At 44.7% G+C, this 25758-nt stretch overlaps 3 protein-coding genes across 3 annotated transcripts in view; 2 read left to right on the forward strand and 1 right to left on the reverse strand.

The window, feature by feature from the left end:
* LOC133929134 (cysteine proteinase inhibitor-like) overlaps positions 1-25758 on the reverse strand; it is a 75034-nt gene that overhangs the window by 28504 nt on the left and 20772 nt on the right. The gene's annotated exons all lie outside the window — the stretch shown is intronic.
* On the forward strand, positions 6060-9059 carry LOC133929130 (cyclin-B1-5-like). The gene is made up of 9 exons (XM_062375755.1): positions 6060-6329; positions 6971-7079; positions 7168-7270; positions 7374-7598; positions 7690-7815; positions 7903-8151; positions 8228-8389; positions 8490-8668; positions 8798-9059. The coding sequence occupies exons 1-9, from the start codon at positions 6278-6280 to the stop codon at positions 8922-8924; spliced, it is 1332 nt and encodes a 443-aa protein (XP_062231739.1). The 5' UTR covers positions 6060-6277; the 3' UTR covers positions 8925-9059.
* Positions 21261-23280, forward strand: LOC133929848 (WAT1-related protein At5g07050-like). The gene is made up of 5 exons (XM_062376607.1): positions 21261-21553; positions 21649-21711; positions 21849-21965; positions 22059-22479; positions 22572-23280. Exons 1-5 carry the CDS (start codon positions 21360-21362, stop codon positions 22974-22976), a joined length of 1200 nt encoding a protein of 399 aa, XP_062232591.1. The 5' UTR covers positions 21261-21359; the 3' UTR covers positions 22977-23280.

Below are 25758 nucleotides of genomic sequence, written 5' to 3' on the forward strand. Positions count from 1 at the left end.
CTACTCTTCTCCTCCCTCCGGACACACTGTTAGCCTCTGTGAAAAGTACTGGTATAGTATTACAGTTGCTACAGTAGCCCAGCAAATTTAGAGTACTAGATTCTCTCTCCGCAACACTGTAGCATCACTGTAACACTGGATAGGGTCTGTTGGAGATGAATTTTTAGTGCTACAGTACTTTGCGGGGGGTACTGTAGCACTGAATAAGGGATCTGTTGGAGATGTCCTTAGCCTGCTACTGCACAAAATAGTATGTTGCTATGGGAGTGCGAAAGCTGCTAGCCCCGCCAAGTCGCTCGCACATAGCTTGTCGCTCGTGCAACGTGCGTACCCGCTCGGCCATTGGTCATCTCATTCACCACCACCTACATGTACGGGTCGGTAACTTAGGGTCTATTTGTTTAGAGGGATATTAAAGTTGGCTAAGTGGGTCGGGTCAAATGGATTCGAATGAGACACGGGAGTTTTGGCTCGATTCGAGCATGGCACAGCACGATAAGTTAGGTTGTGCCTGTGTCGAGACCTTGACACAGCTAAGTCGGTACGGCACGGCCTCGAATTGAACCTCTCCCTCCCCCACAAGCTGACCTGCTCCGTGTGTGGTTGCAGAAGCAACTGATGGTGCCGGCGGTGGAGGGGACGCTGGATGTACTACGTGCAGCCAAGGAGGCCCAGGGAGTGCGGCGAGTGGTGGTGATCTCGTCCATTGTGCCTAGCCTGGGGTGGTTGGCTGGTGAGATCCGCGACAAGCGTTGTTCGATCGACATCGATTACTACAAGAAGAAGGGAGCTGCCTTGCCGCTGCCCCGCCTAGCCTTCACCCTATCCTATCGCCATGCATGGGTCAGCCCGGCCCCGCACGTGTCTCACGGGCTGTGCCGTGGGCCCCGCAGTGTTGGCGTGTTGCACGGCTCACGTTGTCACCAGCATGTTGCTGTGTATTGTTAAGAATACATATTTGAGTTATATATATCTCTTGTACATCCTTATATGTAATTAGTATATTCATAATTCAGATTGTATCTCAATTAAATTGGTTGGAGATTGAATCGGCTTTGTAAATTAGTTGTTTGGAAAAACTCCCTAAACCATTTATTTAACCTCCAAACTTTAAATAACATATCACATAACCCCTGAAGTGGTTTTTCTCGGTAGTTTTACTGACATAGCGACGATTTCACTGACGTGGCAGCCCACGATGTTATTTTCGTTAACATGGCAAGCAAGCTCATATGTCATATTTTTTTCACTCACCCTTCTCCTACCGGCCTCTCTCTCTCTCCCTCCAGTCGGCCTCTCTCTACCTCTCCTCCCTCTGATCGGTCTCTCTCTGCCTTTCTCTCCCTCCCACATGCCTCTCTCTCTCTCCCTCCCTCCCATCACCTCTCTCTCTTTGGCCGAACGACTCAGCCCATATGCGACGAGCTCCACCAGTGTCCAAGCTAACTCGGTTCCAAAACGTGCGAGAGAGATTACGTGGTAGCCACGTGGTGAAAACAGGTGACATGACAGCCACGTCATCAAAACCAACCACTCTAGGGGGTTATATGATCTGGTATTTAAAGTTCAGAGATCAAATAAACTGTTTTAAAGTTAGGGGTTATCCAGACATTAGAAATAGTTTAGGAGTGTAATTTGGATTTTTCTCCTAGTTGTAATCTCAACAGACTCGGCACTGTGCGTCGTCTCGCAATATAAGCAATATCATGCGCCCAACACATTGCACAACATCCTATTTGCTATCGTTCTTCTTGAAGGGATCGCTAATGTCCTAAGAGAGAGGGATGAATTAAGACACCTAAAACTAATCAGCTACAAAAACTTTACAAGATAAATCTATATTAATTTATATCTAAATGTACTCTAAGTTCATCTAGTATATCTACTCTACCGTTCAAAAAGGTTTGCAACCTATAACTAATCCTAACAAACTACTCTAGCCACTTGGAACAGAAATCTTGACTTAAACACGTTCTCAAACTCGAATCACATGATCATAAGAAAATTCAAATACTGAATGAACACAATTGAAAAGAATCAATACAAAGAACCAACGAGCAAATTTGTGCTGAAGCACGGGTTCGTCATGCACTTGCCTTAACCGTGGCGAGAAGTCATATCACACTGCTAGCACTGACACTGCCAAAACCCGAGGAACAAGATCGCACTCAAAATCTATTCCATAATATCCACATGAATATATATATATATATATATATTGCATGCTTGAACTACGCACTTGAATCAACTCCGAAGGGACACGCTTAAAAAACCTCTTTTCAGCCAGAAAACACCTCTCATGGCAGTCCAACCACCCCCTGGCGATTTGACGGTCAAAACATGCAGTACCCAAAAGGGTCTCTGTCCGCATGCAGTCCAACTGTCCCGTCTCGCGATCCGACCATAACCCTGGGCGGTCCGACCACAAAAATCCTTCAGGACGCCCAAAATTCTCTGCACGATTGACAGTCTGACCGCCTCGCTCGCGGTTCGACCGTGTGAACACAGGAAGGTTTGATGACTGCTTTACATGGTTTTGGACATATTTCCAAACCACTATACCAAACATGGCAAATAAATACATCTGGAACATCTAGAGGAAATTATCTACAATTTTCATGTTGCGTAAAAACTCTAATTCTTTCTCTATCGTGCCCGGAATTAAAAAGAAGAACTGTTGCGCAGGTTTCGGATCCGGACAACGACACAGTTTTGGCGATAAGTTTCAAACCGCTTATCCAAATTGAATGAAACCAGCGCCATTGGAAATATATCGACGAGACCTACAACTTTTGTTTTGGCGCCATATTGATATTCTATACTATTTAATTCCTGAATTTCAATGAATAAATTGGCAATCTACCGGTTACAAATTTCGACGGTAAATCCTCCTTACAAATTAATCCGCAACACTATAGAGACTAATTAGAGGTTAACCTTGTAGCGTGAATCACGAATTTAAACAAATCCGATGAAATCGCAAAATCCCCCTTCTCTTTTCTCGTTTTTCCTTTTCTTTCCTTTTTCTTCTTTCCCTTTTCTTTTCTTCCTTTCTTCCTCCCGCTACTTGCTTCCTCTCTGCACTGAGGCAGCAGCTCACGGACTCAGTAGTTCCAGCGACGGCGAGCTCCAGCCGCAACAACTCAGGACGTGGCTGGGATAGCTCGACGACGGCAAGCACAGTGCGGCACAGCAGGGCGGCAGCGACGTGGACGGCACCAACGGGCGGGTGGCACGGCACAGGCGGTGCGACGACGGTCGAAAGAATGGGAGCTCGAGGGTTAGAGTTAGGGTGGTCTAGGCTCAGGCGTTGGGCGGCTCGGGCCCAATGCCCTTTTTATACGGTCGATTGCCAATTCTTTTTTTCTTTTTATTAAACTAACGATCTAGATTTCTTTGACTCACCACGGGTCACGGGGTGTCCGAAATGGACGTTTGAATAGCAAAATGGATTTATCTCGACAAGATCTATGTAACCACAGTCTTCGATAGTTCATACAAGCTACGATTCGACAAAACCATTTTTCGCCCATTTGGAGATCTCGGACCTCAAGCAGTTTGTGGATTGATGTAGTTCGTCCTCAAAGAATTAGTGTAAAGTCAGATGTGGATGAGATTCTTGCTTGTGCAGTTTCTGAATTGATGTAGTACGTGCTTAAAGAATTAGTACAAAATCAGTCGACTGCTTGTTTATGATCGATTGCTTGTGCAATTTCTGAAGTGATGAGATTCTTTGCTGATGTGGATATTCTTTTGCAATTTATTTTTTTCTTTTTTGTCCAAAATATCAACCACTGTCGTTGGATAACAGCCGACAGTGATAGTAATCTGACTATCACTATCCGCTGCATACTGCCGGTTTTAAAATCAGTAATAAAAACCAGCTTAGAAACAGCATTGAAGTGCTATTTTGTAGTAGTGTCGGCTACATCGATGACTCCATGGTAGCGCCATCAAGGATGATTGCCAAGATGTCCGACAGCAAAACTGAGCAGGTGCCTAATCCTGAGTACCTAACGTGGATGCAACACGATCACCCGGTACTCATCACCTTGTTGTCTTCCCTCTATGAAAAAGTTCTCGCACAAGTGTTGTTTCTCACGACGACACGAGAAGCGTGGATCACCCTCGAGCAGATGTTTCCCACATGCTCTAGGGCTCGTATCATGCAAATCCAGGTTCAGATGGCCACCATGCACAAGAAGGATTCCACCGTCGTTCAACAAGATGAAGATGCTCGCCGATACGCTCGCCTCCGTCGGCCACGATGCCTCGACTCCTGACTACGACTCCTTGGTGACTTCGATGACTACGCGTAATCTGTCTTGATTTTATCTATCCAAAATCATCCTAATCATCTAGGCAAAGTTATGAAAAGTTCGGTTATTTGAACTTTCGTAATTCTTGTATAATAGTAAAATTATGGTTTAATCAATTTTCGTCATCATCTATTATATTTTTTTGCCATAACTCTTGATCTAAGAATCCGATTGATCCAATCCTTATTAGGTTAGTTTCGTAACATTATGTAGTTTTTACTATTAAAATTTGAAGGCAATCGGACCTGTATATCTTTTTTACATTATCTTTAGTGACATGATACCAATGCGTCTAGAAAAGAATAAAAAATAATTTTAGATTTTTATTTGGGTAAATTAGATTTTGATTTTAGCTTCTGCAATCATTTGCTCCCTCTGATTACCTATTTAGTAAGTAATCAGTCCTACAATATTAAATTGGTATCGCAATTTGGTCTTGCGTTCTAACTCTAACCTCATTAGTACCTTCTCTAATACGGATTGGGCAGGGTGCTTGATAACCGAAGATCAACCATTGGTTTTACAGTCTTCTTTGGTCTAACCTTATTTCTTGGAGTTCGTGAAAATAACCAACGGCGTCAAGATCTAGCACTGTAGCAGAGTATAAGGCTTTGGCTAATGCTATAGCTAAAACCATTTGGGTACAATCATTGTTGGACAAACTGAAGAATTTTCAGTCGAGACCTCCCGTGCTTTGGTACGATAATCTATGAGCAATATACTTATCAGCAAATCTATTATTTCATGCCCGAACAAAGCATGTCGAAATAGTTTTTCCTTTTTGTTTGTGAACAAGTAGCGCAAAAGGCTCTCGAGGTTCGATTAGTCTATTCCCAAGATCACATTGTAGATATACTGACGAAGTCGCTGCCAGGATCAGTGTTTGCAACTCTTAGGCACAATCTAAACCTTGCTTCATCATTTTGAAATTGCGAGAGGGTGTTAAGAATACATATTTGAGTTGTATATCTCTTGTGCGTCCTTATATGTAACTAGTACATCCATTACCAAGATTGTATCCCAACTAAATTAGTTGGAGATTGAAACGGCATTGTAACTTGTAATCTCAACGGACTCGTTGTTGTGCGCCGTCCAGCAATAAAAGCAGTACTAGGCGCCTGATATATTTGTTGTGTGCAACATCCTATTTGCCATTGTTCTTGTTTCATGTATGCCACGTAGGCATGCAACAATTGGAAAATCGACAAGGGAGGGAGAAAAGAAGATTTAAAGTGTCATCATCTGGTAGCAAAAGGAGCCTTTTCTTACACTAAGATCTCGTTTGACAAAACTTTAACTTCCAACTTCACGTTAGATTTTGAGATTGCAGACTATAATAAACTAATTTAAACTATTATTTTTAGTATAAAATAAAAATAAGATAACTCATCTAAATACTCTCAATCTACTTATAGCTTTAGCTCTACAAATTTCTAAAATTAAGAATTCTAACTAGGTCTGCAAAACATGCCCGGACGGCGTAACGGTGCAGTGATTTCACACTGTGTCGCGCAAGTGTAATCACAGAAGGGTAAGTGCTCTACCCGCATGACGAGCAAAAACTAGGCCCGAACACGAATACTTTCTCGGAATAGGCATCAACGGCTAGTTCCCCGAAACCCTCCCGCTGCGTTGATCCAAGCCGTCGGATCTGCTCACGTCTGTCCGGACCGTTGCCTTCTTCCTCTTCGCCCACCGCCTTCCCGACCGTTGGAGCCGCCCCGATCCAAATAAAGCTTCAGACCCACCGCGCCGCCCTCTTCACCGCAACACCGAAAGGCAGACGCCTCTCTCCAATCCAGGCAAGAACCAAGAAGTCGTAGACTCGTAGTTGTAGCAGAGAGGAGGAGGAGGAGAGGGTCGAGAGCTTCTCCTTGCTTCGCGTTGTTCAAGAGGTCGCCGGGTCGCACCTGCAGCCGTTCCTGGCCCCTCGGCGTTCTCGGGGAGGCGATTCAACAATGGCGACAAGGAACCACCGCGCGGCTGCTGCTCCGCAGCCGGGGAACAGAGGTGAGCAATCGGAATCTTGGGTTGTTTCTCCATTGCGTGGTGGATCGCGTGGTAGTTCTTCTCCTGGTTTGTATCGTGGGGTTTCATGCCTTCTGGGAGCGAGATTTTGGGGGCCGATGCGGATCGAATTGTTAGGTTTCGAGCTTCTACTGATCTGTTATAGGTTTTGTCTATACGATTCTTGAGGAAAGATTGCGCTTTGGGGGTAGCCTACGTTGCTTAGTTCTAGTCCTTGACCAGGTTTTGTTTAGTTCAAGTCCTTGACCAGGCCTGCTTCGTTTGGATCCTCCACCAAGAACGATTCTTGAGGAAAGATTGCGCTTTGGGGTAGCCTACGTTGCTTAGTTCTAGTCCTTGACAAAGCCTGCTTCGTTTGGATCCTCCACCAAGAACGATTTTTTTTTAATATTGCCAGGGGACGTTTGATACGAATTCTCGATCTTTCCTAGTTCCATTGTCCGATTCATGCATCAAGATTGGGTTTCGACGTGTCCCGGCCAGTTTGATTTGATTTCTTGATCTATCTGCTCCTGATCTAACGAAGTTGCAGGTTGAAAAGATTGAATATTTGGTTTTCTAAAAAAAAAGATTGAATCTTTGTGTTCGCTCGTGTTCTTAATTTTGTCTTCGGCAATGGTCAGGTGCCGCAGTCCTGGCGGGGAAACAGAAGGCCGCCGCCGTCGCTGGCCGACCTGATCGGCGAGCCCTTGGTGATATTGGCAACCTCGCGAACACCCATATCATCGACGGGTGAGAAACTAGAAACCGTCACAGCGTTTCGCACCATTTTCTTTCTTCCATTTTTTTCCTCTGAAACTTATCTTGTTGACTGCAACAGGAAGAAGATCCAGCTGCCCGAGGGGATCAATCGCCCCATCACCCGGAGCTTCGGCGCCCAGCTCTTAAAGAAAGCTCAGGCAAACGCCGCTGTTTTGACCAAGGTGTGCAGATGAGCCACTTCTACCCCCTTTTTCCAATCCTGAGATTCTTGCCTATGAGCATTCGATTTGATCCCAAATTACCAATTGATCCGGTCGTTTGCAGAACGCCGTAGCTCCTGCTCATCCTGTACCGGCGCGTGCCGCCCCGAAGCCTACCAGGAAGGCCCCTACCAAGCCCGTCCCTCGTCCTGAGCAGGCAATCAAGATCACCACCGGCTCCGAAGAGAACAGGAAGCCGTCAGAGGGTGCCGCTGGCAGCAGCTCTGCCCACAATTCGAGGAAGAAGGTCGTCAGCACGCTTACAACCGTCCTTACTGCACGTTCCAAGGTTAGTGATACAACCAACAGTTCTGCTGTTCTTGCATCGTTGCTTAGCAGTTCAGTGCCATAAACCTCTGTCTTGTTCTTGTCAATTTCAGTTCGCGTCTGGTCTTACCGAGAAGCCCAAAGAAATCATTGAAGACATCGACAGGCTCGATGGCGACAACCAGCTCGCTGTTGTTGACTACGTTGAGGACATCTACACGTTCTACAAGACCGCCCAGGTAATTACAGCTTCATCTTTAGCAAATCTGTTCCAAGTGGCAAGTGAGCTTGTTCTTGAATGTTCATCACCGTGTTTGTGGTTGCAGCATGAGAGCCGTCCCACTGACTACATGGGCAGTCAGCCCGAGGTCAATACCAAAATGCGAGCAATCCTCACGGACTGGATCATTGAGGTTCACAGTAGATTTGAGCTTATGCCAGAAACGCTGTATCTCATCATGTACATCGTGGATCGGTACCTTTCGCTGCAGCCCGTGCCGAGGAGGGAGCTGCAGCTCGTCGGCATCGCGGCCATGCTCATAGCCTGCAAGTATGAGGAGATATGGGCGCCAGAGGTAAGGCGGCCTTTGTGTCACCGTTCAAACTTAACCTTTCTTTTGGATTCTCCGAAGCTGAAATCTTGTGTTGCAGGTCAGCGAATTCTTACACATATGTGAGAATACCTACACTCGGCAACATATTCTGGACATGGAGAAGGCAATCCTGAACAAGATGGAGTGGAACCTCACTGTTCCCACGCCGTACGTCTTCCTGGTGCGGTTTGTGAAGGCTGCCGGAAGCGGTGATAAGAAGGTAAAGATAGAATACTCTGTTTTTTGCACTGTAGTTTCAGATCAGGTGTGCCATGGAATTGTTTAGTGCTGAAAGTTCTGTTCTATTCTTGTGGTTGCAGCTCGAGAATATGGTCTTCTTTTTCGCAGAGCTGGCGCTGATGGAGTACCGCATGGCAACAATCTGTCCGTCGATGGTCGCCGCTTCCGCCGTGTACGCCGCTTGCCTGACTTTGAAGAAGAATCCTCTCTGGACAGAAACCCTGAAGCACCATACTGGTCTCGACGAGCCGCAACTAATGTAAGTTTCCTTCTGCACTCTATGGAATCTGATGTTCTGAACTTAACTGTTTTATTCATCTGAAGAACTTGGTTACATAATTTATATGGAATGTGTGAGCTCATAATGAGTTTTGTGTGATGATCTCAGGGAGTACGTAAAGATCCTGGTCGGTTCCCATGCTGCAGCTCCTGATGGGAAGCTGAAGGCGATCTACAAAAAGTACGCGGCTGAGCAGTTTGGGTGTGCTGCTCTGCACCCACCGGCAGCTGTTTAGGACTTCTACTGTGTTTCTTCTATGATTAGAAGACGATTGGTTTGCGTAGGCTACTTGGAATCAAGAAAGTTTGAGAGCGCTATTTTTTTCCATTTTAGATACTCTGTTTTCAGGAGTATTATACTGTGTCTGGTAATCTGGTTATGTTTGCATCTTGGTGTAACAACTATTCATAATTATATGAATCGAATTGATAGTATTCATAATTATAGCAAGTACACTATCAATACTTGCTGTTTCAGTGTTGTCTGTGTTGTTCCAAAAGTGTGAAAAGCAAAACTTGAAATTTCAGTGGTCCTGAAATTTCACACTTTCGTGATTAACTGAAAGTTTCACACTTGTTTGGATTGATCACATAATGCTTCTGAATTTTACAATGCTTTCAAGGGTTTCAAATCTGCTTATCTCTCAGGTTGTTTTGAACAATTATGCTACCAACTGAACTCTCAGGTTGACCACTCTTCTGAAATTTCACACTTTTGTGGTTGACTGAAAGTACTACAATTTTGTGATTGATTTTCACAAATTGCTTGTGAATTTTAAAATGGCATTCTTCTAATTTTTCACACTTTAGTGATTGACTGAAATGTTTCACACTTTTTTGGATTGATTTCAGAAAATGCTTCTGAATTTTACAACGCTACTTTGAAGGGTTTCAAATCTGCTGGACTCAAAGGTTGATTTGAACAATTAAAGCAGCTGCTGCCAACTGGATGAAGCAGCAATTTTATTCTTGCATGACAGAAGATTCTGGTAACATTCAGAGATCACATGACTCACTGAGAATCAATCACAACACTTCAATTGCACCAATAGATTGCGTCTTTCTACTGCTGAAGTGACTCCGATTAACATTCGGAGATCTCACTGCGAAATGAAGTTGATGAAAGACGTGATATCCTTCCAACCTCTTCAGAAGCGCAGCTCTCCTCCTCATGCCGTCGGCCTCCGCCACGTCACGGCGCATCAGCCTCGCCACGGCCGCGGTGATCTCCTCTCTTCCGATGACGACGTCGGCCCGGGCCTTCCCCTTGAGGCCGAACCCAGTCTTCCACACCTCGACGACAAGCCGGCTGTTGGTCGGCTGGTCGAACGCTACGGGCAGGGTTAGCATCGACACGCCAGCGTACACCGCCTCGAGAGTCGAGTTCATGCCGCAGTGGGTGAAGAAACCCCCGACCGAAGGGTGGCACAGGACTCTCAGCTGATCGGTCCACGGCACGACGAGGCCGGCGTCGCGTCCACGGATCAGGCCGCCCACGCGGGAGCGCGCGTTGAAGTCACGGAGCACCCACAGGAACCTGGCCTTGCTCTCGGCCAGGCCGACGGCGATCTCGTCGAGCTGGGCGGATGACACCGAGAGGAAGCTGCCGAGCGAGACGTACAGCACGGAGCCCGCTGGCTGTGCGTCCAGCCATCCCATGTAGCCTTCTCCGTTCGGATCGGCATGGTGTTCTTGGAGTGCCATGAAGGGGATGTTGTAACCCTAGGATTTCGATAAATCTGGATTACTACCGACTCTCATCTAAACCTAACATGTTCAAAAGTTATAAAAAATTTCGGCAGAGTTTTCTTTATCTTTACTACTTTTCTGACTACTTCCAAACAGAAAAAACGCATTAATCACAGACAAAATATATATAAACGGAAAGTAAACATAACAGTCTAAAACTAATACCCAAAACACTCAAAGACTCATTACACTATACCAGAAGCAGCCACAAGCTGCAAACTGACCAAGATAACTAAGTACGGTGCTAAATAGTTATAAATACAACTATAAAGTGATTTAAGTATGATCACTTACCATTATGTGATGCTATTTCCCATTCTGAACATGTCACGAGCAGAGGTACGTAAAAACCAAATAAAACACAAGTATGAGTAAAAACACTCGGCAAGCTCAGTTACGAAACTGGAAGAACGGACACATCAACAGCGTCAAAGAAGAACGAAAAACACTGAGTTTTTCCTTCTTTTTTTCTTGAAACAGCAAGAAGATAATAGTTTCCGTCGATACAGACCGTCTTGAATTTCCTTTACATTTACCGGTAAAGCCGAGCAAGTGGATCCAGCACTCACTCATAGGATCATGAACATAAGAATCAAATTTTCCGGTAACATTGGACCATGAATGATAGATAAAATTGGAATAACTTAAAACTGAAATACTGACATAACTCATTCTTGAACTTCCTGTCATGTGAATATGGGAAAATTCAAATATTAAATAAACACAATTGAACGGAATCAGTAAAATATTTGTCAAGCAAAGCAAGCTAATCATGGGTTCATCATGCACTTGCCTTAACCGTAGCGAGAAGTCAGTCTCACACCGCTATCACCTACACTTCCAAAACCTGAGGAACAAGATCGTACTCAGAAGTCGTCCCAAATGAGCACGTGACTAAACGTTAGATGTCAGAACTTCTCTCTCTAGCCGAACCCCAAAATCCCGATTCTACCTTTTTCTCGGGAATTCGACTAACACACGGGGTTGCTTGCTGACCGAGCTGTAACAGTCGTTCCGCTTAACCAACGATAGTAAGGCATTACAACTGAAGCATCTTCAGGGAATTTCCTACAACTTTGCGTTTACGACTTAGGTGACATCTTACCCTAAGTAGGTCAAAAACTGATAATTGAGTTACTGCGTCGAGAAAAACCTACTACATAGCACACTGCTTTGAATGTTTCTCCTAAATCGTTTCTCCAAATTGAACAAGATCACGCCACTAGAATGATATCGACGAGACCTATGACCGTCACTTTAAACACAAAGCCGGAACTAGCTCCACTCATTGCCACCCTTCGAATTTACTCTCGTTGCTAGACGGTTAAGCCTCCAATCATGCGACCAATGACAAAATTGATCTCTAAGTTTATCAACGAGTAGCTAGGGATTACGAAGATGTTACCCTTGTTATGTAAAACACAAACCGACGACAGATCCAACGGAATCCCCAGAAAAAACCCCTTCTTCCTTCTTCCTCCTTTTTCTTCTTTCTCTTTTCTTTTTCTTTCTTTCCTTTTTCTTCTTTATCTTTTCTATTTCTTTCTTTCCTTTTTCTTCTTTTCATCTCGGTTGCTTGCCTCCCTCTCATAGCAGCAGCACAGCGCAGCAGAGACACCGAGCATGGGACGGCAACCGTGAGCCACGAAGGGCGAGGTGCGGTGCCTGACGCAAGCGATGACCGGAGACGGCGGCGTCAGTGGCCAGTGCAGCGGATGGTGGCGCGGTCGGACGGCTGAAAGGTGGCATGACGCGAGCACGAGAGTGACAATCGACGAGAGGCGGCACGACATGGCAAAGCGGAGCCACAGCGCGGCGGCTGAGCCGAGACGACACGACGGCGTGGTGACGAAGGGCGAGGGGCGGCGGTGGCCGATGGCGAATGCACTAGGGTTAGGGTTAGGGTTTGGGCTTGGGTGCGTGTGCGCATGGGTCCGAACGGGATTGGGCTCGGCCCTTTTTATGTGGCGGTCGGCCGACTAAGTCAGTCGTCTGCCCTTTTTTTTTCTATTAAACCAATAATCTAAATTTATTGGACTCGCTACGATTCACCGGATGTCCAAAACGGATGTTTGAATAGCAAAATGGATTCGCCTCAACGAGATCTACGCAACCGCAATCTCTGATCGTTCATCCGAGCTACGAATCGAAAAAACCACTTTTCACCCATTTGAAATTCGCACGGTAAACACCGTTTCTTTCATAATTTTCGTATTACATTTTGCACACTACATCTCCCAAAACTTGGGTATTATATCCCCCCTCCCCCTTCAATAGAATTCGACCTCGAATTCATCATTTACAGTACTCACGGAGAGGGAACAACTTGATATGAATAAGAATACTTCTAGACGTTGGACATGAACAACTCTGGATATTTCTCACGCATGTGTGACTCAGGCACCCATGTTGCTTCATGTTCAGTCTGATTTGTCCAGAGAATGTTGAAAAACTTGAGCGTCTTACGCGTCAATACTCTTTCAAACTTTTCCAGAATCCTCACAGGCCAGGATTCAAATGTCAGGTTCTGCTCAATACTCACTGATTCTAAGGTTATATGATGTTCAAGATCTCTCAAATACTTTCGCAACATGGATACATGGAAGACGTCATGCACGCCTCTCATCGCTCGGGTAGCTTCAGTTGATAAGCTAGCTTCCTAACTCATGCAACGTACATTGGACTGAGCTTCCCTTTGGTACCGAATCTCACAATACCCTTGGTAGGGGATACCTTGAGGAGTACCTCATCGCCCACCTGAAATTCCAAATCCCGTTTCCTAACATCCACATAGCTCTTCTGCCTGCTCTGGGCAGTTAACATGTGTTGCCATATTTCAGCGACGTGTTGCGTTGACTGCTAAACCCAATATGGTCCTAATACTACTCTCTCACCTACTTCATCCCAACAAAGTGGTGATCTACACTTCCGTCCATAAAGAGACTCAAAAGGTGCGGTACGGATGCTTGAATGATAACTATTATTGTAGGCAAACTCCACTAGTGGCAAATGTCCTTCCCAACTGCCTTTCCAGGATAGAACATAAGATCGTAACATGTCTTCAAGGGTCTGGATGGTACATTTGGATTGTCCATCCGTCTGAGGGTGAAAGGTAGTTCTAAGTCTCAACTTAGTACCCAAGGCACTTTGCAAGCCTCCCCATAGCTTAGAGAAAAACTTAGCATCTCGGTCGGAAATAATGGAGCGTGGAACTCCATGCAACCGCACTATCTCGCGCATATAGAATGAGACCAAATCATTGGATGAATTAGTGGATCGGATAGGGATGAAGTGCACCACTTTACTAAGACGGTCCACTACGACCCATATAGCATCTTTTCCTCGTGGGGTACGAGGTAGTCCAACCACGAAATCTATAGCGATGTCATCCCAGGCCACAGAGGAACCTCTATTGGTTGCAATTTCCCAGGAGGACGCTTGTGCTCAGCCTTAACTCACTGGCAAACCCCACATGAAGCCACGTATTTCACCACATCTACCTTCATCCTCTTCCACCAAAAGCTTTTCTTTAGGTCATGGTACATCTTATTCTTGCTAGGGTGTACTGTGTACGACGTGCGATGAGCCTCTCTAAGTATATCTTCTTTGACCTGGGATTTCTATGGCACACAAAAGCGACCACGAAATCGTATCACTTCGAAAGCATCCAAAGCAAAATTTCCCACTTTCCCTTCTCTAATACGTGTTTTTACCTCTTGTAATAAACGAACATGTTGTTGTGCATGCATCACATGCTCCGGTATGACAGACTCAACAATGGCATGCATCTCATATTCTGTCACTCCAGCACAACAATATGAAATACCCATCCGTTCAATCTCCGTTATCGAACAACTCAAGGTTGGAGGAACATTATTGCGGCTCAAAGCATCGACCACCACATTATCCTTGCCTGGCGTATACTGGATATTGAGGTCATAGTTCTTGATCAACTCTAACCATCTTCTTTGCCTTAAATTGAGATCCTTCTGAGTGAAGATGTACTTCAAACTCTTATGGTTAGTGAAGATGTCACAAGATTCCCTGTATAGATAATACCTCCATATTTTCAAGGCAAACACTACAACAGCAAGTTCTAGGTCATGTGTGGGATAGTCTTCTTCATGCCCTTTCAATTGTCTTGAAGCATAGGAAATTGCCTTCCCATCTTGCATAAGGACGCATCCAAATCCTACTCGGGAGGCATCAGAATAAACAGTGAAACATCTGCCAGGCTCTGGAAGGGTAAGGATAGGAGCGGTCACTAACCTCTCCTTCAATACTTGAAAACTACGCTCAAAGTCCTCAGTCCACTTGAACTTCACATTCTTTTTAGTGAGCGTGGTAATAGGCTTGGCAATGATCGAGAAATCATTCACAAAATGTCGGTAGTAACCTGCCATGCCCAGGAAACTCCTCACCTCCCGGACATTAGTCAGCCTTCCCCATTCTACCACTATGAAAATCTTGCTTGGATCAACTAAGATACCTTGTTGATTAATAACATGTCCCAAGAAACTGACCTCAGAAAGCCAGAACTCACACTTCTTCAACTTAGCATAGAACATCTCATCTCGCAGGGTCTTGAGCACTTTCCTCAGGTGTTGTTCATGCTCTTCTTCGGTCTTGGAGAAAATGAGAATGTCATCAATGAATACCACCATGAAATCCTCAAATTGATGTAGCATGTCGTTCATCGTCTCCATGAAATAAGCAGGTGCATTAGTGAGTCCGAAGGACATAACTCTAAACTCATAGTGTCCATACATCGTGGCAAATGCCATTTTCTCAATATCCTCTTCCCGCACTGGAATCTGGTTGTACCTCGATTGTAAATCAATCTTGGAGAACACGCTGGCTCCTTTCAGCCGGTCAAACAACTCATCAATGTAGGGCAAGGGATACTTATTCTTGATAGTTACCATGTTCAAGCCATGATAGTCCACACACATACGCCAACTTCCATCCTTCTTCTTGGTAAATAGAACGGGAGCTCACCAAGGCGACACACTCCGCCGAATTAGCTTCTTAGCCAACAAATCATCCAATTGTTTCCTCAACTCTTCCTGAAATAGACGAGCCAATTGGTAGGGTGCAATTGAAATAGGGCGAGTACCAGGCATGAGATCAATACGGAACATCACTTCGCGCTTGGGCGGCATTCCTGGTAGCTCAGCAGGAAAGACATCAGGATAATCTCGAACCGCAGGAATTTCTTCAATCTCTAAGGGTAAATCTAGCTTCTCAGTTAAAGCCTAAAGAAATCTGGACTTCACATAACACTGACCTGGAAATAAGCTTGACAATACATATAAGAAATCCGAGGGTGTACTTGCCTGAAAAATTATCGTCCCGCCTGATGGTGCTTCCAAGGTACGGTCTTCTAGAAATAAGATATCACGGCCTGGTACCGTTGCAAGCAGTCCATGCCAAGAATGACATCAAACACTGGTAAGGGAATTACCATCAGGTTGACTACAAAGTCATTGCCTTCTATGGATACCACACAACCTGAACATACCACCGAGCTAAATACCATATCTCCCGGAGAACTCACTTGAACAGACTGGGATATTTCTCGACTGGATATATTAGCCCTTCTAACGAAATCGGTGGAAACGAACGAAAAGGTAGCCCCGGAATCGAACAAAAAGGCATCATATGAATCAACAGGAATGATACCTGAGACCACGTCTGGGCGACCAAGAGAAGAGGTGGTAGGCATGGTGTAGATTTCGGCAGGAGTCAAAGAAGTAGCACCTTCCCCGACCTGCTGTGGGGGTGGAGTAGTAGGGGGTGCAGGCAACTGGAACGGGACATGTTGTGCAGGAAGCTGGGGCATAGGCCAGTAGTATGCCAGAGGTGGAGGCAGGTATTGCGGAGGGAACTGTGGATCTGGTGCTGGGGAAACGGCCATCATATGAGCTGACCCAAAAATTTTAAAACAATAACCACTATCTAAACTATATGCATAACTAACATTTCTCGTTGAATGAATATGCACTAATTTTCAAATTACCGTATACAAAGAAGTTAAATTAAAAAATAAAAATTTTCTAGCTTCCTACCCCGAACCCTACTCCTGCTCTAGCTCCCAGACCCGAGACTTTAGCATGGGCTCATGAGCGCACACCTTTGGATAATTTAATTCGCTAGAGCGAGCGATATCAAGTTCTCGCCCGCTGAACGAGCGACATAAAGGTCTCGCCAGTTCAACGGGCGAGAACAAGGTCTCGCCCGCTAAACGGACGAGATCTTCCTCTCTCCGGTTATTTATTTCTCTGATTGCTGGGACCCACAAGATCTCACCCGTTCAACGAGCGAGACCTTGTTCTCATCCATTGGACGGATGACTATAGGTTAGACCTACGATTTTTTGAAACGGTCATATATTCTTAAAAATATTAAAGAAATAAAATATATAAAAAAAATTCCAGGAATGTTTGGAAAACCCGGCCTAGACCGGAACGTCAAGGCTACACTGGGCTTGGTCCTGGGCAGTAACTATTGGTCCGAAATGAACCGGTGTGGCAAGTCACAGGCAACAACTAGCGAGCATTTTTATTTTTATATTTTAAAAATATAAAATTGTAAAACTAGATGTCCATGAAAAAAATTGTAGGGTAGGATACATGATGAGTGCTATCTGTTCAGAGGTGATCGATGACACTTTAAGAGGGGTGGGGTGAATTAGGATTTCTAAAAACTAATCGGCTCAAAATAATAGGATGAAATTAAATCAATTTCTATCTAAATGTCCTCTAAATTTATTTAATATAGCTACTTTATCGTAATAAAGTTTTGCATCCTAAGTTCCAATCCTAATAACTACACTTGCAATTCTAGGAAAGGTAGACGTAGAAGACAAAATGGTACAATAAGTAGGTACGGAAAGTAAATAAGATGCAGAATGCAAACTCGGTATAACGACTTTTTCTCATCGTATTGGTGAGTTGTCTCTTACCACTAGTCCACGTTGGAGCCCCTAGCAAGGATCAAGCTTTCCGATCGGATACCTCTGTGGCTCTTGTCGTTAGAGCTTCCCACACACCGGTGGTTCTTCTATTAGACGCACTCGGATGCTCACTATCGTCTTCACTATGGTAGTGCTTTGTCACTCCAGCATGAGTCACTCCTCCCACTCACAACACTTGCAGTCGCTCTACAAATCTGGTTGGAGGGTCTTGCAAGACTCACCACCGCCAAACCATCTAGGTGCATGAAAAAAAGTAAGAGTGATAAGTGTAGATCACTCACTTAATCTAACTCTAAGCTAATCACTTAACTAGATCCACACTAGGCCTAAATTAACACTAATCAAGTATCACTCACTTGATCCAACTCTAAGCTAATCACCTAGCTAGATGTACACTAGGCCTAAACTAGCACTAATCAAGTCTTTAATCTTATGCTAATTGCCTTGATCTTCAACTTCAAGGTGACTCAAACCCTCTCCAATATATGTGTATGCCTTATGGCAAGAGTGAGCAATCTCAAATGCCTGGTGGATGAGGTATATATAGAGCCAATCCCCAAAACTAGTCGTTGAGAAGGAATCTATGAAATCCCTAGTCACCGTAACATGTGGTGACCCCCTTTCCAACAGTCTAAAATTTGACTGTTGAAGCCTTGTCAGAGCCCACCGCATCATGCAGTGACTGGAAGTGCTTGAGGACTTGACCCGCAACCTCTCTGCAACTGAGTTACGGTGTGTTGTATCACTAGGTATAACATGCGGTGACATTGCGCCATGTGGTGATTGCTCTCAAACCCTGGATGGTCTTCTGTTGGCTCAGTCCCAAAGTCACCGTATCATATGGTGATATGACCTTATCATGCGAAACTTCCAAGGGGACTTGTCCAATTCAAACTAACTCAAGTCCTGTCTTCCACAGCTTCTCTTCCTTATACTTTGGGTCTTCCTTTGGTCTAATAAAACTAGCTAAATCTAGTGTGCATCACCTACTAAGTAACTAACATAAAGATACTAAATCAAACTACTAAACTTAAATCCCTCTTTATAGTACGACTAAAAAATAAACTTATCTACATAATGATACTGTTAACATCATGATCACTTGTCTAAATAATATATCTTTATATCTTCATGAAGCTCATCTTTGACCTTAATGATTATCGCTTTGAGGTGTCTGGAACCCTAAGTTCATCACATATCATTCATGTGACTAAACCTTGCATACTAGTAAATAATGTTAGCTTCATTGACTATGCTTATATTAATCACCAAAATCACATTGATCCAATAATAGAGTCATTGTTCTTTCAGTATTACGGGGAAGCCTTTTGTGATTTCACTTAAAAACACCATAGATTCATACATTATCACATATTAGTAGATACAGAATACCGAGCACTCTTGTTTTCGTATCTTAGCTATAAATATCTCCGTGCTCACTCTGAGTGCACCCTTATTATCCAATGACCTATGGTAAGATGCAAATAAAATGGTTAATTTCTGTCCGATCGGAAGTTTTTAGAACAAATGTGGGATGGAGAAATTGATTATCCAATATTATATATGTTTGACACCGACTCTGAGAAAAAAAAATATAATAGCATACATGATAAGTGATATTTATCCGCATCGCTCTGACCACACCGCTAGTAAGCAACTGGACATCATTTCTACTGACGATGGAACTCCAACAGTGAGCTGGCATACTCGAATGTTTCATGCCATGCACTACTTAAAAAGTAGCAACATTTGGCCATAAAAGTTGCCAAATTAAACCGTTGCGCATCATTCTCCCCCACCTAAAATCCGAATCAGAGAGCCAGTCACTCGCCACTGCCGTTGTGCGTGCCTACCTGCAATCCCGGGGTTGGTCAGCGGCGAATCAGTAGTTAAATCGAAAGGCAGCCGGATTCGCTGGATTCGACTTACGTGACGCATGCAAAATAATGCTCCTCTTTTCCAGAGTGCTCTAAGTGCTCTGCATACCTGATGATGCCCAACAGCTGTTTGCTGTCTAACATGCCACGGCTCATGACATCTTAGTTACTTCGTCCAGTCACAATTACATGACATTTTAGATAAGATTTCAGTTAAACTTATAAAGCTTTGGCTATTAATATATTTTAGGACGAGTCTATATATTAAGAGTTGTTTCAGTCGATTTCTAGACCATTGGATGTAAACAACGGTAGTCTAGATGGCTGACATGTATCCCTCCATATCTCCGTCCCCACCTTCCCCTTTTCTAGATCGAGTCAGTTGAAACCGCCATCAACCCCAATTCTTCCCCGCGGTGCCGCTTCCGCCCGCCCCTCCCCACGTGCTGCCGCCCAGGTGCCTCGTCGGCACTGCACCGGCACCATCAAAGTCTGACCGCGACCACATCCCCCTCCCACGGGCCTCCCTCAACCCAATGTCATCTTTCTCCACAACTTATTCTTCATCGTCTCCGGCAAATGACACTCCGATGCAGAAGTCTATCTTAGTTACTCCGTTCAGTCACAATCACACGACACTGAATAAGCGTTTGGTCAAACTTATTGAGCTTTGGCTATTAGTATCATTTAAAATATATAAATTGAGAACATGGAAATTATCTGTGTTGAATTCTTTTGAAATGCAATTTCATAACATTGTAACTTTATTGGATTTCACAAATGCATTCTAAAATAAAATCATGATCAAACCTACCTCAAATATTTGTGATTGGAGGGAGTAAAGTTTTATACGTTCTTGGTGCTATGATACCTTTTGAGTCTTTCGATTACTGTAATATCTTTCAATGAAAAACAGAAAGAAAAGGAGCAATATGACTTTGCATAGAGAGGTTGGTACTGTTAGAAAGTTGAGTGCGAATTGGTTGTGGTGTTCTATTATTGTATGCATGGATGGATGATCAAGCCAAGTATGGTTTCACTTGGGGAGTGTCTGAGCTGAGGCAGAGCAGATACGGGCGTGAGTGCGTGACTGACGCGGACAGCAAAAGAGCGCAAGAGAAAATGCTCGGAGTTCTGCACCTGAAGCATTGTGGACCTGAACGCCTTCCATACGAAGAGGCCGTGCATGTATTTGTTGTTCTTTTGCTGCGATTAATTACTTTCAAAACTCTTTCGAAAAAGTAGCCGAGATGAATTTGTTCGGTTGTTAGCGCCTGATAAGTCGGTAGGCAACGAGCACTATTCTTCATGATGTGCCAATTGCCATGGACAGAACTCAAAAGCTTCTCCTTTCCTTTCCGTTGCTGTTTTGAGATGCAGCTATCCGCAGCCGCGCTCACCATGGTAAAGGCAAGGTTTGCATGACTGTATCTATACCTGGAACCCATGAATTTGCCGGACTCCTGACCATTGTTGTTCTTTTGGAAAGGAAGACGGCAGGCATAAACAGTCCATTTTGTTCACATCTGCACATACTTTTTTTTTAACTGTAAGGTAATATCATCTCTGCATAGTTCTGTTAGGAGAAGATCAGAAGATGTGATTTACACAGACATCCAGATCTCCACCAAAGTAACCAGGTGAATTATTTTTCGAGAACACGCAAAAACTTTGCACGCATTTCATCAAGGAGAATAAGCATGTGAATTGTCATCAGTTAGCTCCGACGAGTTGCTCTGCTCCACGTAGAAACCCACTAGCAGAATACATTGGTCTCTTCTCCTTTCTCTAAAACTGGGCCCTGCCGGAATTCTACTCGGAAGCCACTAATCAGACAGGCCTACATTTTCGGAATATACGAATCCAGCAATGCACGGGCCCACCTTACTCACATGGTCACTCAGACACGACCCTATAAGTAGAGTGATCAGCTCTCCCCATTCCAGCTCGAAGTCCCATGCTCTCTGAGCTCAACGAACGCCTGCCATTGCCGTCCTCCTGCCCTGCGAAGCTCTGATCCAGCCGTCTTTAGCTTGCTGCATACAGAAGACACTGTTAGTTGGATCGCCATGGCGCGGTACGGCGGGTTCTTGGAGAAGGCGAAGCCTTACGCCGCCATGATCTCCCTGCAGTTCGGCTACGCCGGCATGAACGTGCTCACCAAGGTCTCCCTCAACCAGGGCATGAGCCACTACGTGCTCGTCGTCTACCGCCACGCCTTCGCCACGCTCTCCATCGCCCCGTTCGCCCTCGTCCTCGAGAGGTACCTACCTTGCAGCCGTGCTCTCCTTTATGTGCACTTGATCGTAGTTGATCATGCATTGACGCTGATCGCGATGCAACTCCGGGAAATGGCAGGAAGATGAGGCCCAAGATGACGTGGTCCATCTTCTGGCAAATCTTCGTCCTTGCTCTGCTCGGGTTAGTGGTGCTCTGCTCTGCTTGTTGCCTGTTGGCGCCTCTGCATATTTGCTAGACGCCTAGACGGCGACATGCCACGTAGCTAATAGATTATCTTCCCGTGAGTGACACGTTGGTTTCACCTGCTGTTGCTGCAGACCGGTGATCGACCAGAACTTCTACTACGCCGGGCTGAAGTTCACCGGCCCGACGTTCGCCTGCGCAATGAGCAACATCCTGCCGGCCATGACCTTCGTGATGGCAGTGATCTTCAGGTGCAGTTCTGTGACGAAATGATCTGTTATTTGCATGTGCATGCCAACATGCAAACGGCCATCTGAACGGTGCATGCTGTTTTGACGGTGCAGGATGGAGAAGCTAGACGTGAAGAAGGTGAGGTGCCAGGCCAAGATCGCCGGCACGCTAGTGACGGTGGCCGGCGCGATGCTGATGACGCTCTACAAGGGCCCGCTCATGGAGCTGGCGTGGACCAGGCACGCGCCGGCCGGCGTCCACGGCGGCGCGGAGGGCCCCGCCGCCGCCGCCGACCTCAGCAGCAGTGACTGGTTCCTCGGCTCGCTGTTCGTCGTCATCGCCACCCTCGCCTGGGCCTCCTTGTTCATCCTGCAAACGCACACCATCAAGCAGTACTCGGCGCATCTGTCGCTGACCACGCTCATCTGCTTCGTCGGCACGCTGCAGGCCATCGTGGTCACCTTCGTCATGGAGCGCCGCGCCTCCGTCTGGACCATCGGCTTCGACATGAACCTCCTCGCCGCCGCCTACGCCGTCAGCGCCCGAACCCGATCTCCCTCTCTAATACAGCCCATCCTCGCCGTGATCTCATCGCTAACGACGAGTTCTCGACATGTTTGTTCCAGGGCATCGTGACGTCGAGCATCGCGTACTACGTGCAGGGCCTGGTGATCCAGAAGACCGGGCCGGTCTTCGCGTCGGCGTTCAGCCCGCTGATGATGATCATCGTCGCCGCCATGGGTTCCTTCATCCTCGCCGAGAAGATCTACCTCGGGGGCGTCATCGGCGCCGTGCTGATCGTGTTCGGGCTCTACTCTGTCCTCTGGGGCAACCACAAGGAGGCGCAGGAGAAGGATGCGGACGCCAAGATGGCGCTGCCGATGGCTTCCAAGGGAGACGGAGCCAGTGGTGGGGTGACCGCCGCGGAGATCGCCAGTGGTGCGAGTGATGATGTGGAGTGCAACACGGCCAACGGCGGCGTGAGGTCATCCTCCAACGGACGCGCAGCCACTGCTACTGGTGCCGTTTGATGGCCACAGACTCCCCAATAACTTGGCTCCGGCAGGCGGCAGCGTCATCCAAGTGCTAACTGTCTGCTGATGATTTCGTGAACTCTGAACTGTTCTTCTACGACGCACGCACTAGGAAAACGGCACGATCGAGCAAGCTAGCAGCTGTGTGGAGATTGGAATTTTAGGTTCTGGCAGGAATTATACTGTTACTGTGAAATTCCTGCGTTTTGTTTCATCACCAAAAGCACGGGTGAATCTAAAACAATCACCAAAACCGTGGCAATTTTGTTTTTCTTATCATTGATCGAGCTAGTACGCTACACTGTACTAGTATATCTACCTACCTTTCCCTCTTACATCATACTATCAAGTTTGAGAATACTAACTAATAATTTGGAAGAAAAAAAACGTGATTTTCTGGTCGTCCTAACTTTTTTTAGATAAATCGTGTGCCTGGAATGAGTTGTACGTGAATCCATGGTTTTCTTTTTTCTTTAAAGAGAACAAATAGAACACACACCTCAAGCTCGCCCACACACACCCAGGTAAGTCTCCCTGTTGCAACCAACTGGATAGGCATGAATCACACCAAGTGTTGCGGCACACTGCCAAAAGATTTATTCACAAAAAGTTACTCTCATATATGAACATCATATATCACTATTATTAGTAGTACAAATGCATGCATGCCATCACCTAGAAATTTGTCCCGTGGACTTTGGTCCAGACTCCACTAAGAATTATGGTGCCATTGCTGCCTTCTGGTCACTGTATCAATCCCTTTACAGCTTAAAGCAACTAACAATAATCGTGGGGTTGTACTATCACTACGTGAAAAAAAAAATCATTAATGATAGATAATAATTATTGATGGGTTCTATATCAGTCACTCTTATCGCGTCACTAACGATAGATCATTAGTGACGAGTGATGACCCATCACTATTGAGGTTATTAGTGACGTGACCCGTCACTAATGTTCAGTCATTAGTAAATATTAGTGACAGTTTGTAATCTTGACTTGTCACTAATGACCGATAAATATTTTTCATAATTTTTGGACAAAGAAAATTCAAAAGAAATATTTTTTTCACCGAGTCATCTCAACGCAGGCTCATCCCATATACCTCACAACATTTTTTTTACATTGTTTTCAATGTTTACGTTCCATAGGAATCGAACCCGCGACCTACTCCTCGTACGTGTAGCCACCTTACTACCTCTTCTATCACATAATTATAATACAAATCGGATATTTTATCCTTTTAACTTTCTTTACCAAATGTCATTAGTAACGCATCATAACCATGACTCGTCGCTAATGTCTAATTCAAATTTCGTATTCTAGTGCTGCTGAAGTGAGAAAAAAATAAGAGAAAAATAAAATATAAATACAAAATATTTGTGAATACCGCTATTAGTGACTGGAGTTGATCATTAGTGATGGATTACAAGTTGACTCGTCACTAATGATTGGTCTAGGACGATCCGTCACTGATGACCTAGTCATGAGTGATGAGTCACAGCTTGACCGTCACTAATAACTGGACTAGGACGACCCGTCACTAATGACCTTATCAATAGTGACGGATCACAATTTGACCCGTCACTGGTGACCTTATAATTAGTGACAGGTCACAACTTAACCTGTCACTAATGACTGGTATAGGACAACTCGTCATTGATGATATTATCATTAGTGACAGGTCACAACATGGCTCGTCGCTAATGACTGACTTAGGATGACCCGTCACTGATGAACTAGTCATTAGTGATGGGTCTATATCTGGTCCCGATCAGAAGACACATTAGTGACGCGTTTTTATTGGATCCATCACTAATAAAACATTAGTGACACGTGTTGAGCAGTCGTCACTAATGCAATGTGTGCTTTGCTAACTTCTTACGTAGTGTATGTTCATTTAATCACAAATAAATGTCATTTTAAATATTGGTGTAGTCTTTAAAATATAAAATTGACCACCAAATTTTAGGTGAAACGTTCGTAAAACATAATAAATAGTGCTATAAAATATATATTTTTGAGAAAGGTCAAATCGTACCATTTATTTGTTTTCGTATCCACGTCCGATCAAAAATATGAAGATGTCAATATTCAAATATCTTTACTACAAACGTCCTAAAACATCTCTTGTTGACACGAGTACTACAAACAGAACGAAAGGGCAGATTTGCATGCGGCCACAACTCTTTGTTTGTTGGAACTAGACTGATAAAATTTAAAACTCTCAGTGCTCATCGTGCCATCATAGTTTCCATTGGTGTTCACTAGTCAATCAAAGAGCTTAAGTTCATCTGATAAACTAAACGATGACGATGTGCAAATAAATTTTGAAGATAGCACATAAACTTAGTTTTTTTAGAACAAAAAAAAAAGCCCTCGAGATATAGACATACTTTATGCAATGCCATTTGTTGAGCAGCTTCAAGATATGAACTTTTCATACCGTTATCCCTTGATTACTTCTCTTAACAACAATACTAGTGTCTGATCTTCTTTTAGTTATAGATGCATCATCAGAATTCCTCTTTCCAGTGATCCACTTGTTGGTAGATAATTAGAGATCCTGATCCACATATAAATTAAAGTGATATGGTGCACTAAAATTTTCAGCACTCATGTACATGCATTGGCTTTAGTTCACACTAGGCAAATAGCAAAACCTTGTACTACTCTTGGATGTTCCTTTCAAGTGCAGAGCTAAAATGCACACCGACTCTTTCATGAGAAGGAGATCATCATAAAGTTGCTCACCAGCTAAATCATGTGGACTAGAGAT

The sequence above is a fragment of the Phragmites australis genome, chromosome 9 (assembly GCF_958298935.1).
Source record: "Phragmites australis chromosome 9, lpPhrAust1.1, whole genome shotgun sequence".
Lineage (NCBI taxonomy): Eukaryota > Viridiplantae > Streptophyta > Magnoliopsida > Poales > Poaceae > Phragmites > Phragmites australis.